General features: G+C 40.0%; 1 protein-coding gene across 1 annotated transcript in view; it reads left to right on the top strand.

Moving 5' to 3' along the window:
* Positions 1–15,066, top strand: part of LOC126473893 (loricrin-like) — a 118,708-nt gene extending 103,642 nt beyond the window's left edge. Inside the window, exons 7-10 of the mRNA XM_050101233.1 lie at positions 780–854; positions 3,695–3,811; positions 10,297–10,377; positions 13,792–15,066. Coding sequence (XP_049957190.1) covers positions 780–854; positions 3,695–3,811; positions 10,297–10,377; positions 13,792–13,998 — 480 coding nt within the window. The 3' untranslated portion in view covers positions 13,999–15,066. The remainder of the gene's footprint in view (positions 1–779; positions 855–3,694; positions 3,812–10,296; positions 10,378–13,791) is intronic.
* Positions 15,067–15,424: the final 358 nt, after the last annotated feature.

The raw sequence follows: 15,424 nt of genomic DNA, 5'->3' as shown, positions 1-15,424 counted from the left end.
CACTTTAACATTAATATTTCGTAATGAAACCAGAAGCAGTAGATACTGATGATTTATCAGAACATTTGAGTAAAGACTACAACCTGAAAATGTATCACTGCTTTTCAATTTCATTTTTTTATATCTTTAATTTGAATTTCATTCTACTGAAAGTACCGACGACGCAACGTAAGAGGCATTAGTATGTAAAAAACGTCAATATTCTAACAAAAATAGGACTATAAATTAGTTTTTCGTCTAGAACTTCGGTGCCGGTTTTTCAGTTACTGATACTTTTACCTGTGTCATGTATTATTCTTTCATTGCCTTCAGCCTTAGCAGACTAATGTCCTATTCGTTACTGAGCTCAGCATTCATTAATCTGTATCAGTATCATCACCTTCCTTGTACACTTGACAGCTAGTTCGTAGGGTAATTTTTATTAGTTGAATTTCGTTTGGAAACATTTACAAGAACCTTAAAAGCACAGATGGCAAATAAACAGATGTGAGGAAGTGCATTCGATTGCATTTCGTACTCCGAGTCGAAACCTGTTTGATCTTGTCGTTATCATCCTCGTTTCTAAGTGCAGGCTAATACTCCTTTAGTTATGACTAATAGAGGTCAATCATCTACGGCTTTGCACTAAAGTGATTCCAGACCCTCAGCTGATGCGACATCGGCTTTTCATTGTTTCCCCACCGAAAAACCTTATGTTTTTGACTTCCAGTAATCCCTCCAACCCTTTACCCGGCCGCTCCTGAATACTATGACAGGTTATTAGATCTGTTCCGTTGCAGGGCGACTCTGAGGACGGCGGCGGTGGCTCCAACATCCTGGGTCTTGTCTCTGGCCTTCTGGGAGCCAGCTCAGGGGTGAGTACGGCGCGTTCAGACGGACACAGGTTCTTCCAGCAGCTACGCCAACACTTACTTTCAAGTACACGTCATACCATGTTACAGATGTGGTGTAGAAGCCCTAGTAACACCGATTAGAAAGAATAAATGCATATGTCTAATGTTTCAAGAAGTAGTAAAACTACTGAAACCGAAGCTGCCTCATCCGCCTTCCGATAAAAAACAAATAAAAAAATAAAATAAAAAATAAAATAAACTTGTGGAAGGGAACTTGCATCCTGCCCTGCCAGACAGACTGACGTATCAGTACACTGTTTGCTGAAATAAAACTAGGGCTTGTACTGAATACTGACAAACAGCGCGAAACCAATATGAAGTGCCCCTCCTTTTCACACACCTAGCTCAAATCGTGGGTAAGCTCTTGGCTGGAAGATAGAGAGAATGAGAGTATAAAAGTTTCATTAAATAGGAACACAATATACTGTAAATTACCCTATATTAAAAAAAAGGAGAATTCACCAGGAGTAATGAGGCAGTAGGTCGTTAGTAGAAAATGATTAAGCGAGAAATAATTCAAGAACAGGCTAAAAACTGAGTCTTACTGTTGTCCCGCGAAACAATTATTGATAAGAAAAATGAGTGAAGAGGAAAGGAGGGCAATGCTTGTAACAAGAATGCAGAATTCTTGAATGATCGCAGTATGCGAATTATCATCAGGAGAATAATTTGACTAAACCGAAAAATACAGTTTACACGTAGCCTATAATATTTAACATTTACATGAACTCCAGGTTGCTAGCGTGTTACACTGTAAAAAAGCCAACAGTCCTCATGACATCCGTGCGACGTACTTGTACAAACGATAAAGCCTGCATAACATTGTAAATAAGTAACGAAAGACAGGGAGCGATGGATTACGTATTAAATCGGAAGAAGCAACTTCGGAGAGGAAATGTAAACAAAATAGAAAAGCAACATTTTTAGTACACTTGTAGTCTACTACAACATTCATATTGAGGTTCTGCTGAGTAGCAACTAAAATGTCTTACAAAGACCACATAAATAATTGATTAGAGAAGACCGATGAATCCTGACAAAGAACTTAGTAAGAGTGATTTTTATGTTACTTATCACAAGCACGGTGACTAATAATGGCTCACAAAAATCAATAAAATCTTTGGTGCCGTTATCATGCGACAATTCGTCAAATTACGTCGTTTAATGAAGATCCTCATTGTTGGAGGCTATCCTTAACAACACAAATGACTGCTTGGTTAACAGAGAAGTAGGACATACTTTCAGCGTGGCTCCACAAGCAGAACTAGTCGTGCTAAACGATGAAAACTGTAGAGGGTGGTCCAGTAAAGGAATTGAAAAGCACACTACTTCGAATTGTGCAACCCAAATGCTTGCTCAGTTTCACAGTGTTTCTATTATCTTCCCTACCGACAGGTAGCCAGAGCTAAAGACCGTAGCTTCGTTACTTGTCGCCGTGACCATTTTTCTGAAGACTTCCATCAACAGCTGACGTCATCGCCTGACATGGCATGACGGGTACAGGTGCTATGCAGAAATATCTCAGAATCTTAGCTTTACCTTCTGATGTAACGCCCGACAAAATCTATAACATTTATTACGTCAGGGAGTCTTAAACAGTACACTGAAATGGTTGCTGTTGAAGCGGGATTACTTTCTCTGATCAGTTAAACTGTCACGGAAATGGACTAAAAACTTACTTGGTTTTGATGTTTTAAGCCAATGTCCTCTAATATTTTGTTGAGAAACTTGATTTCATTGTACAGGAGGTGGGTAAGATTTTCGTTCAGGGGGAAAGTATCAAATATTAAACAAAAGATCTCAATGTTTCCTGGGATGAGACTTCAGGGTTGCTACTGATGTTGGCTCAAGTAGCAAGATATGTGTTACGTGCCCGAAGATTACGGTTTACACCCGACTCTGTGTTGTCTGCCTCATAATGCGAACGTTAAAGTTTCGACGTGGGATGGAGTTCTCTAAAAGTAGCGTTATTATTTTCGTATCCTCTACATTCAGATGTCTTGTATAGTATGGTGATAGGAAAGGAAAACGACGTGGAAAATTAAAAACGCATAACAAATGTTCAATACAAAAGTAACTTCAATATCAAAACCAATGATTTAGCGCTTTGGCTCAGTAACCATTTGCCAATCACACAAAGAAAGTTATGTAGAAGTTTAGCCGTTATTAGTAGCTGAATAGCACCGGGAGGTGTTTCACCTTAGATTTTCGCTCTAATGTGAAATGAATCTCTCATTACTTCCAGGAACTAGTCGTGATGAACAGCATTTCGACCAGAGGGTTGCTGGCCTCCTTCGGCCCTCACTGGGAGCGCTCACAGTAACTCGAGATACCTACAGCTCAATAAGCGAGTCCCTCCTACGTCTCCTACGATCAGAGACATAATCACGTAATCTTCGGTCCCTTCTAACACTTTGTCAACTAAATAATAAAGGACTGATCTCGCACCTTCGAGCTCCTGCCTTACAATCAGAATCTTGTTTCCCGAATGATGTATTCACTTTGCAGAGGAGTGTGCGTTGATATGAAACTTCACAGGCAAATGCTGTAACCACTGAGCTTGGGTAGCTCAGTCCGTAGAGCACTTTACCACGAATGGCACAGGTCCCGAGTTCTACTGTCAACCCGACAAACAGTTTCAATCTGTCAGGGAGTTTCAGAATCTTTTGTGTGTTAAGGTATGGTACATTCGAGCAAAGATTCTTCCCTTTTGCAGAATCAGAGTCCCCTTAGACCAACATAGAAAGTAAGTGTTGACGAAGTTGAAAGATGTGCACAGTGCCGTGTTGTTGTGTCTGCAGGGTGACAGCAGCGGAGGCGGCTCTGGAGCGGGTTCTGGAAGCTTCCTGTCCAGCCTGTTCGGCAGCAGCTCTGGAGGCGGCGTGGCCCAAGCTGGACCCCCTCCAGCTCCAGGAACGGTACGTGCAATATCATTTCACTCCACTCACGTTATGGCCGACAGCCTTAACTGGAACATCCGCGGTTTCGTTAGTACTCTGACTGAGAGAGGGACGAAAACAAGGCACAGTTATTTGAAAAACCGCCTTCGCATTCGAGCCCACTAACACACACCTGTACGGCGGGCTAGATTCTGGGTAGTCGGTTCAAATCCTGGTGGTGGAAGAAAGTTTCACCGCCAATATCTGTCCGTCAAGGGAGAAGAGGTGACAGTATAAAGTTGCTGATCACCAAACGCTCGGTCAAAGTTCTGTATCGAATTCCGGATTTCTGTGCAGTGAGGAAATGTGATACTGTTGATTCGGATGGAACCTTAGAGCCTTGTCGTCCCCTTGGTTCTATTTAACATGGATAGATTATGTGCCTGCAGTGAGTTCTACCCTCTGTCGTTCCTCATCATACAACACAAACATGACGCCACACTACACATACACGTACCGTAACTCGCATCAATCATACATAGTATGAGAAGCAGCCATTGTGTCCTGAAGAAAAAAAATCATTTACGATCACGTGGCCAAACAAGCCCTATGGATTTCCCAGCCAACAATGCCATTCAATTGATTATGTCGTATCTGAAGAATCCCAACCCCATGAAGACAAATGGCATAATACGTGATATCTACAAGTCCTTAAGTCTAATTCTCCATGAATGTAAAACGATAATTACAATTCTCGAAAATCGCATCGAGCAGAATGTTGAAACTATACTCTGAGAGAATCAGTTTGGATTCAGAAAAACAGGGGGTAGAGAAGTAATGTTATCTTTGAAGTTAGCTGTAGAGAAATAAGAGGAATGGAATCTAAGAACACATATAGCTTTCACAGACAAAGATAAAGCTGTTGATAATGTCAAATGGGACAAAATATTTCGTCTTGAAAATGTCGGAATAGACTACAAAGATAGAAGAATAACATCGAACTTTACAAAAATGCGAGAGCTGTTGTTGGAAGACAAACTAAGAAGAAGTGCTGATACGGAAAGGTAGTCGACATTATTATGCATTATAAACCATTGTTTTTAGTCTATGCATAAAAGAGGCACTTAAAGAGTGTACGACAGGTGTACTAATACATGACCAAAAAATAGAAATGCTGATGACGTAGCTTTCCTAGTTGAAAGTGCTGCAGATTTTGAAGCCATGAAGGATATAATATGAAAACGAAGGATACAATATGAAAGGATGTAACATGAAAAGGGTGGGAGAGTAAGGATATAATACGAAGGGTATAATATGAAAATAAATAGGTCCAAAACAGAAATGATCGCATGTGGTAAAGAAAAGGAAGTCAAATGCCGAATATAGACTGGTAGCGAACTACTTCAGGGAATTAATTTATTGAATTATTTAGGAACTAAGATCGGTAACAATGCACAGAGTAAAGCAGAGGTCATATGCAGAACTGCTCAATCAAAAACTGTACCCCACAAGAATACGAAGGTCTCTAAAAAGCACCAGTCTCTAAAACAAGAAAAGCTTGACTCAGAGACTATTTCTGGACTGTGGCATGTGGTGGCTGCGAAACTGAGACTTTGAGGGCTGAGGAAGAGAAGAAATTAAATTCTTTCAAGATGTTATGTTGTAGAGTGGACTGACATGGTTACAAACAAAAGCGTCGTCAAAAGAATGGGTGAGAACGAAAACCGCTGCAAATCAATTGACAAGAGTCGAACTTAATGACCATCCAATGACACATGAAGAGCAGCTGAACACTAGGTCTACTTTGGAGAGAAGGGAGCGACATCGCTATCCACCTCCATCATCGTTACCTGATCTTGCCACTGTTTTGCAGGAAGAAAGTTTTACCATTCCTTTGAAAACCAAACAGGGCCTTTATTTATGCATTCCAAGAAGACTGGTAACTGTTTTGAATGGCCTTTTCCAACACCGGATCAGGCATGGTATTGATTTGTGTTTCCTTATTTTTGTCCACTCCGTGTAAGTTAATTGCGCTTAAGACACAAAAACCCGTGAAACGAGGATGTTAGTTGGGGAGAAGAACGAACATTTTTTTCAGGAAGGTAACTTGACACGTCAGTATCAGCGAGCCTACACTGTGTTATCGCTTCAATGTGTTTTACCACCAAACAGCTTATAAAGCAGCCGTATCTTCCATATTTACTCTGTCCACCATGAATCAACGTCTTTTACTCTCACAAAACTTTACGTAGTTCTAAAGGCACTAGTAGTATCCATTACACTGTGTGAAATTGAAACTTAAGAATTCTGATGTTAATGGGATTCGTCATTCTCTTGCCCCTAAATGAATCCAGTCTCGTCCGTATTAAGCCTGAGTATTAACAACAGGACTACTATAAAAAGGTGACAAAGACGACGTAAATCAGAGCTTGAGAATGTATCATTTCCAAAATGTTTGTCGCTGCTTTGCTCAGAATGCCAAGAAGCAACGAGCGAGGTTTGTTTAGTATTAACCGCTTCGCAGCAAATATGTTGTGAATATTCTTCTTCTTCTATTGATAACCTAGGGAAAAAATTCGTTTTAATTGCTGTTGCCAGGAATACGTCTTTCATTTTTTAAGGTATGATTTTTCTGCCAGTGTAACATTCAGTAATAGCAAATAAAATACAATTATCTTTCTCAATTCCGAAACACAAAAGCTGATATCCAAAATGGCTTTAGAAATCCAAAAAGCCTAACATGGTTTTATATTGCATAACTGTTTTTTAAACCCCAATACCTGCGAGAGAAAAAATAGTTAAATAAAATTTTTTACGGCGTACGGTAAATGTTGGACTTTTGACAGATCAGAAGCATTCACATTCTGCTGCCATTCGCGTATCACTTATTATCTTCATTATCTAACCGGTACCTGACTTCGCATAAGGTTGTGAATATTTGAACCTTTTAGCTAGTATTATATTGTCCCCATATCTTTGACTGTAGTGGTTCTCTTTTCTTGTCTACATATCTACTACACACAACAATCCTAAACATAATTTTAGATACTGTAATTTTTGTCTCAATATCCAGTTTTCCTCGTCAATGCTACTTCTGATACCATTTTAACTGTTCCTTCATTCGTTAGCAAATACCTCATTGAGGGTAGGGGGTTGTCTTCCCTATATTATTGTAATACCTCTTCATTTAGCGGTTTAACTATCTACTTAATTTTCAATGTAAATGTCTAAAACATATTTTAAAAGTTACCCGTCTTTTTTTCTCTGTTTTTACTATAGATCACCTTTAATTAGCACGTAATAGTGTACTCATTTTGTGCAAATATCTCCCCAGTTTCTTCCTAGTACTTGGTTGCAATGCAGCTGTTATGTTGTATGGAGACTTTTGCTCGTACTAAAGGCTGTGTCTCATATGTGTACGTTCAATTAAAAATGCTTCATAAATATCAAAATTATTTCACATAATTATTGTAAATTTACAACACAATGTTCCCACATAGTGATTACTCTGTCTTTTCACTACCTTGCTTTGCTTTCTATTTGCTGCATTTACACCCTCGACGGATATCGTGTGCCCAGCACACTGATCATTTACTCGGCAATTCTAAATCTTTCTTAATTTCAGTCATAAAGCTACGCTGCCTGCAGATCTTGCACTTAACCTCTGTTCTGGGCATTTATTTCATTTTCTTAGCTGCTTCTTTGTCGGTGTTAAGGACAAGTGACCAATGTGTTTTGCAATTTTCTTCACAGAAATTTTGTCATTTTTATATGTTATTGTTTAAAGTTCACAAAAAATTTCTGAAGTTATTTCATACAGCTCAGTGGGGTCAAAGATATGTGTTTTGTCTTCAATAAATCATGGTCTTCGTGGCGAAACAGACTAAGTGCGCTGGCTGTGAATCATAGCTACTAAAGGAGCCACCACAATTGCCCTCAGTCAGTATTTTCTCCACCGCGAGCTAAGAGAAGCGACTGTGGAGAAAGGCGAGCCCAGTGTAAGTCGAGCCACTCGTTCCGGCGTGGACGGCCGCTCTGTCACAGTTTAAGAGAGCCACTTATGTCGAAGCGAGAGGACTTTCCGTATTGTGAGCCGGCCTTCACTGTGCGTCGCGCTCAATCCACGGCGGTCGCTGCCTCCGGGAGAAAGTAGATTAGACGTTTTCTCGCGGCAGTGCGACCGTTGCCAGCTTTCCGCTTTGAACTCAATATCGACTATTGCCCAGAGCCACAGCTGTATAGTAAGGTCCACCCTTGTGTAGTGGAGGCACTATAACGTGGAGGTTTTAACAGGAGGAGGGGGGGGGGGGAATTATAGGGTTGGACAAAGCACCGGTAAAGATCTGGCATGAACTGCCTCGTTTACCGTGACATCCTCAAGCTCAGCGAACATTTGCGCCTTGGCCGTTACCGAATGATTTGGGTACTCAGCTTCACTTTGCGTTGTTAATTCTTTACTTTATGATATTAGAATGAGTGAAGAGACTAATCCTGCACCATCGTATCGAGTTGGGATTATGCAACCCTTCCTCCCATGAGACCAAAAGGCATCGGCTATCCCTGTGATGGTGCGTCATTTCTGCTGTCGCCGAAGCACAAATCACAGAAGCAGACTGCCAGCTCTGTGAGAAGGAGGCGGACATTGGTCTCCTACACCACTCATCTCCTCTCAGGCTGTCAAAAGTTCTCGTTTGTGTACGTTTGTGTCTGACTGACATAATAAAGCGTGAGGCTTATAACTGACGTCGTTGTTGTGGTCATCAGACGGTACACTGATTCCAAGCAGTTCTCCACGCTAATTTGTACAGTGCTAGTCTCTCCAGCTCTACTAAAAAGGTGTGCGAAATTTAAGGAGGAAAGTAAATTTTATCAAGTAACATATGCCAGTGTCACTAGGACTATGCATAGCACAGCTGCTATAGTACAGCATAATATAGTATACTATAGTATAGTATATGAGGTATCAGAAAGGAATACGCAGTGAGAAAAACAGAAATGATACTTTTATTGAAATACCAAAATCACACTGAAATTACTGTGATTTATAATGGTACCCCTGGACATCACAAATGGCGACACATGATTCTTAATAGGGCGTGTGCTCACTACAGGGAGCAATGCATGCTTCGCATCGTCGTTCCATGCTGGCCACAGAGTTGCAGGGAGTTTTGTGGTAAGTATTTCGGAGAAATTTTATCAGAAATGACTCTTGAACTCGATAAGGGATTTTCCGGTGAATTTGGGATGAACACTACAATAAACCAGACATCCCAGAAAACGTTTAAAACCAAAGAAACGGATGTTGGAAATTCTCAAAGAGGACTAATGCCTTTAAGAAAGCCACAAACGATTTACTTCTACACTCCCATCCAACGAAAGTCATGGTATTCAGCTCGAAAACCCTCGATATCTACGCGATATTAAACTCTATTTTAATCAAAACATGTCCAGTCTCACTAGAGTCGCCTGCTGCAATCTGTCAACGAAATGTGACATGTGACAATCAAAGCATTTGCATTTTTGCGAGAAAGCAGCAAACAGGCTGCATATATATGGAAAAAAAGGAGGGCCTGATATTTTTTGTCAACGATTATTCTTGCAACCGTAGAGGTGACGAGGTTACTGGAGGTCAAAGATGCATTTTAAATTTAGTTCTTAGCGATCGCATTGGCCACGAGGAGAGAGTATTCGACTATCGCGGATTCCCTCTTTAATAGCTCGCTCAAAAACTAACGCAGACGTTGCGTGTGGAAATTTACTACCGACGAAAGTGGCCCTCAAACTTGCTCATGCGCACCGAGCAGGAAGAGAGCAGAGAAAGATATGCGGAGAAAGTTTGTGAAATCACTTTTGAAAGGGGACGTGTCGCTACGGCTGTTAAACCTCTCGTCAGTCTACATCTTGTATATCAAATGCGAAATCAAGTATGGGCTACCTCTGCTTTCATATTTCTGGCCATCGGTCAACGTTTTCGATTCGTAGCAAATTCCTTCACTTTGTGACAAGAGTTCCAGGTTCTTGATATTATTGTTTCTCACGTTCTTTCTTAACAAAGAAGTTCAAGTAATACGTAAGACAAGATACAGTTTTCTTAAGGGAAAAACCAGTCTCAGATGTATAAACATATTGTGGAAAGTAAGACATCTCGCTAAGCACCTGATTGCCGTCACTGCATATTTGGTAAGATTTACTTAAGAATGCCCCCCATCGGTGTATTGTAATATAGAGGTCTGAATGACTCATACCTTAACGAAACATTAGTCAGAACTGATAAACAGTTATTTTATGATATTGTCGTAGCCCTCTATGACTATACGACACTGAAAAAATAGAGAAATTCGTTTACTACTGGTCTCACCTACTGACGGAATCGCATTTGGTGTGTGTGTGTGTGTGTGTGTGTGTGTGTGTGTGTGTGTGTGTGTGTGTATTTTTTCTTGTTGTTGTTAATTACATTGTATCAATTTTTTAACCATGTAATCGGTGAACACGGTTTGTAACATTTATTGTGATACTGATTTCAGTACGACGACCTGATCGGTAGGGGTATCAGCGGCTACGACCCCGTCTATGTCCTGAGCAACTCCGTGTCTGGAGCACTTAGGGTAAGTAAGGCCCTTACACTGTAATTCATCTCTCTCATGTGCAGAGGTAGTGTTGAAACTCAAACGGACAGTCAAAGAATGAAATGAGGATTTTAGAAAGGACAGGCTGGGAGTGAAGTGTCCGAGTAGACAGGTACACAGAATTAACTAACCTAGGACGCTGAGGCAGTTGTATGGAAAGAGTATTCTGTTGATACTGACTGCAATATAATTCGTTGACAGGACGTTTTTGTTCTAGTTCCTATTTACAAGGTTTTACTCGAAAAAAAATATTCAAGTCAATATTTGGTGTTTAACGCAACTATATAACAAAAATGCACGATATGATGTAGGAGGTCTAACAATGTGGATCCCAGAAGTATGGTGGCTGTTGTCCCAGACTCTAGATGCCACCCAGGGAAAATATGATACCTGTGCAGTATTGTTATCATTTCAAAGGAACAATGTACAGAAATGTACTGTTCTCGAAATGTTTCCACCTTTAAAGGTTGTTCTTCTACAAAACCAGAGCATATGTGACGTTACTTTCTTCACTTTAATTTTGATAAACATATTTTATACATTCTCTTCTCAATTTATATTAACTGTCACTGACCAAAGTGCAGTTTATAAAGAGACTTGTGGGGAAAGTAGGATTAGATTCCAGCTCTGAAAGAAACTTCACAATATTTGAACAGACAAAATTAAATGAACATGATGATAAAATATCAGTAGTCTGCAGATACTGTATTTTGTTTTCCCATTATGGTAAAGTGACATCATCATGTGCTTGATATTATTTACTATTGGAGATAAAAGCATGTTCGACTTCCCTAGTTGTCCAAGGGTCACATTAAAATTTATGTTCTGTGGTTCAGATAGTGATGCAAATGAATTTTATTTTTGTATTGGAAAAGTTTTGTGTAAAGGAAAAAAATATTATAGGAACTTAATTTAGTAGGACCGTGTACCAAATAAGTAAAAACTGTACTCCTTCCAAAACACATTTAACTGTTATAAAAATGTATAATATCTTTGCTATGAGTGTCATATTTTATAAATAGACGGAAACTTGATACATATGTTGAAGAAAAAATGTCAGATCTGAGTAACGGAAGCCGAATCGTCCAAAATTTTGTTGATAGTCAACGGTCGGAAATACACCGTTAAGCAGCTATGACCATAAAACGACAGCAAGTCAGTGATGAGGACGTGGAAATGTACGCATTGTAACATGCCCCAGCTAATAGCTTGCGACGTTAGTGTTACGTGCTACTATTCATTATTAATTTATTTTCTGATTGCTATGTCGTAGTTATTTTAGTGAGATTACAACCATTGTGTGTTTGTAAAGGTATCCTTACACTCCATGTTGGTATGGTGTGTCGCTAGAAACGTCTCTGTGGCCTCTTCTATGAATCTCATCAGATGAAGAACACCTCCTTTGGGGCTATGGGCAGCTTTCACGGGAGTCAGGTTGTGATTTGCTCCGCGCCTTTTGGAAGCTAGCTGGTGCCTGCACTCCTTGCGGCCAATGAAAGTCACAGCCACCCTACAGTCCCCAGTGAATAACTGAGTATGCATTTTTGCCTTTCTGCGTGAATATCGCGAATATCTGAAAGCAAAACACTGTGGCACCATCCAACCAGCATGGGATGGTCAGTTGCATTCGCTCTAAAAATCTGGTTCAGCCAGTAGAATTGCATCACTCTAGACAGCGCCCTTGTTGTGGATGGCTAGCCCATCGTGAAGACGCGGGTCTTAAAATGAGCGTCTTGTTCACAAAAGGAGAGAAGTTACGTGTGTTATGTGAGTGCAGGCTTTCTTGGCGAATTTCATGTATGAAGTCTTCTCGGGTTGTCAGCCGAGTAGCGTCGTCGTCTCGTCAGGCGAAGATGAAGATGATGGAGACGCATTCCATCGAAACGTTGCTAGGAGACGACGACGCTACTCAGCTGACAACCCGTGAAGACTTCATATAAGTTACATGTGCTTTCTCCTGCTTTTTCATGAATTCAGCCACAATTTCAATCGTCACGTTGCCAACAGCATAGAGTCACCCCCTACATTCAGAGTTTTAGAAACGTGGAATTGGGAAGGAGCAAGAATGTTAGGGAATGGCAGATGGCTAGTTTCTGGAGAGGCTCGAGAGGGATCACATGCTGGTGACTGCCTGGTGCTGTTTGGCAGACTTTGTTGTCCTTAGGAAATGTAAGTTCAGAATCTGCGGTAGTCTAATCCTTATGCAGAACAGCTCCCTTATTTGTTTGTGTTTCTAATACGCAGGTCGTGTTGGAAATTTCATTTCTTGTAAACTGTAATTTTGGAGTCATTAGCTTCGAATTCGTGAGATCCATGCACTCTTACAGGCGAATTTTGGTACCTTACACAGCGTTAGCACCGTTCTTGTTGAGTTTAGTTGAATATTCAGATAATTTTTCTCTTTGTCAGTTTGTTGTTAATTTCATGAAGCGTATGAAGCTAATCAACTCCTGTTATACACAACCTTGAGTAAAATTACAAAACTCTTTAACTCGTCAAGACAACTTTTCCTGATTAGGCGACCCCCTAAAAATAAATATAAGCTGTTGCACAGCCAACTGCTTAACTTCACTGCGTCGGCGTTGTACTTACCGTCATTGTTCAAGTATAATTGACTCATTATTTTGTGAAAGCAATGAGCATTGCAGACGCTCTTCTGGTATCAGTTTGATTTAGTTTTACTTGTTGCTCTGTGACAGCAACGAGCGTTACACTCGCTCGTCTTGAATTGCTATAATTTGGTTGTTAACTAGGTAGAGTTCATTCCACTTCCGCTAGAAGTATAAGTGGGTCGTAAGATGGCATTAATTCATAATTAAACTAAAAAATGAGGAAATTTCAACATGTTATGCTATAAATTGCAGTTAATAATCAAACTAGCTTACAAAAAGTTTCAGTTGAACAGTCAAAGCTAGGCAAACTTTAAATTAGTATCCATGGCTGGCTGAACCTGTTTAACTTTTGCTAATACATGGAGAGCATGAATGAACTTTCATTCTAAAAGAAGCAACTTAGTCGGACATAACCGCGCTGCTAGACACATCGAAACACTTTCGCTTTCCGGACAGACTTCAACGTTTTTGTCATTAATTGGCTGTCGTTTCATGCCCGCACCTATGGCTATGAGGAACAGATTGTGATTCGATGTCCCCTAGCCCTTTCTGAAGTTATCAATTTTCTTTCTTCACCCTGCATTAGATTCTCGATTAGAATCATCTCGTTAACTTGATCGTATAGGGAACGTATTGCAGCCACAGTGAGTGATACACCTATTTACTAATTTCATGGAAGCTCTGAAGAAGTAACTGCCCCATTAATGGTGTTCGGTTAGTTACACTGTTTGTAGCCCTTAACCTTTCGTGAGTCCCATATGTCCTTCTTTTCTTACTGTAGGCAAAGTTTTCGGTCTTCAAGACTCTCGTGTCGAACCTGTTGGGCGGACTGCTGGGCGGTATCGGCGGTTCGAGCAGTGGAGGCGGCGGCGGTGGCAGTGGCGGTGGCGCTGGCGCCAGCGCTGGAGCAAGTATCGGCGGGTCAGCAGGGGGCGCAGGCGCCACAGCCGGAGGCAGCATCTCTCTGGACGGTGGCGGCTACCCCTAAGCAGGGGGATTCCTCAGGGCTGCACAAAACGCGCCGTCACGTCGCCATTGGCATCTTGCCTTGACCGTCTACAAAATTCACTGATCACCAATAACTTGCACGTCCCTTTAGACATTATTTCGTACCACAGTTTCATCTATCACCATCATGCACTGCTTTATACCCTCCTACTTGTTTTAATTGAAATTCATCTCTTCTACAGACTGGCTAAATCACACTAAACGCATTCATTTCCTTTAGTTTATCGCATTCAGCTCTCAATGGTCAAAATCTATTTCTCATTTGCAGAAAAGAGTGTTTACTCTAAAAATTGAATCATTTTTACAATAATCTACTGTTCATGAACATGCTGTTTATCAGATGTTTAATATTATCTATAAAATAGCTTTTCTGTTAAAATTTTTTTTCTCTATGTCATGCTTATCTTCATACAGTCGCTTATCTACAGACATCTGGATGGGCTGAAGACTTTCCATTTGAAGACGAATTCATACCTTGCGTTATTTATGTTACCATTTATTCTAGCCCTGAATATCTCACATAAATCACAACTAAATCATACATTTGTTTTATTGACTAGAAACGATTTGTTTGGGCCACGAAGGGTTTATCTGTCACTGTGAGGTATTTTTCTTTTCACAAAAGATTATTTGTGTCCCCTGTTTGACAAAGGATAAGCTCTAAACTAATGTCACTCGTGTTATAACAAATTGATGCTAGTGATGCATTAGCATGTGTGTTTGTAGCACACACTATACCCTTCCAGATTCAAGTAGTCTGTGCACAGATTATATGTTTCATGTATTGAGTGTTGGTCTGTTCACTTGCTGCTCACTAGTTTCTTACTAAAAGCAAGTTTTTCGCACACAAATCACTTTCTTGGTTCTAACAGACCGACACTTGATTTTTGAATAACTGTGCATGATTCTAAAACATATTGCTCAGTGATTAACTGGCACAGTATGTGATAATCTCGTTCCCTTTGTATAATAGGATCATATTTTTGTATGATATTGTAAGATATTTTTTGTCATTTTTTTCATGTATTGAATTCTATAATTTTCCATGTAAGTGTATGTCTTTATGTTTGCAGACTAGTACCATTCGGTTTTTTAGAGACAGGTTTTTTTATAAATTTTAATGTGAGTTACCTGACGGGTTTCACTGTTGTTATTAACAAACTCTGAAACATATCGCTTACTTGTGAGAGATGCAGACTTAAGATTTGTATTAAAATTCATAAAGTGTCAATAAATGTAAATTGTGATATTATCTTCCTTATTTCATTTATACCATATAGTACCTTACATGAATCTTCAAAAATAATGATTTTCATCTGACTACTGGTTCCCAAATCTGCCATATATCTGAGATACATACATAAATCTTATGGAATGTATACACATCAAAGTATTGCAGTTAACCT

The sequence above is a fragment of the Schistocerca serialis genome, chromosome 4 (genome assembly GCF_023864345.2).
Source record: "Schistocerca serialis cubense isolate TAMUIC-IGC-003099 chromosome 4, iqSchSeri2.2, whole genome shotgun sequence".
In the NCBI taxonomy this organism is placed as follows: Eukaryota; Metazoa; Arthropoda; class Insecta; order Orthoptera; family Acrididae; genus Schistocerca; species Schistocerca serialis.
Note: the sequence above shows the minus strand (reverse complement) of the source record. Positions and strands in the feature narration are given on the sequence as shown.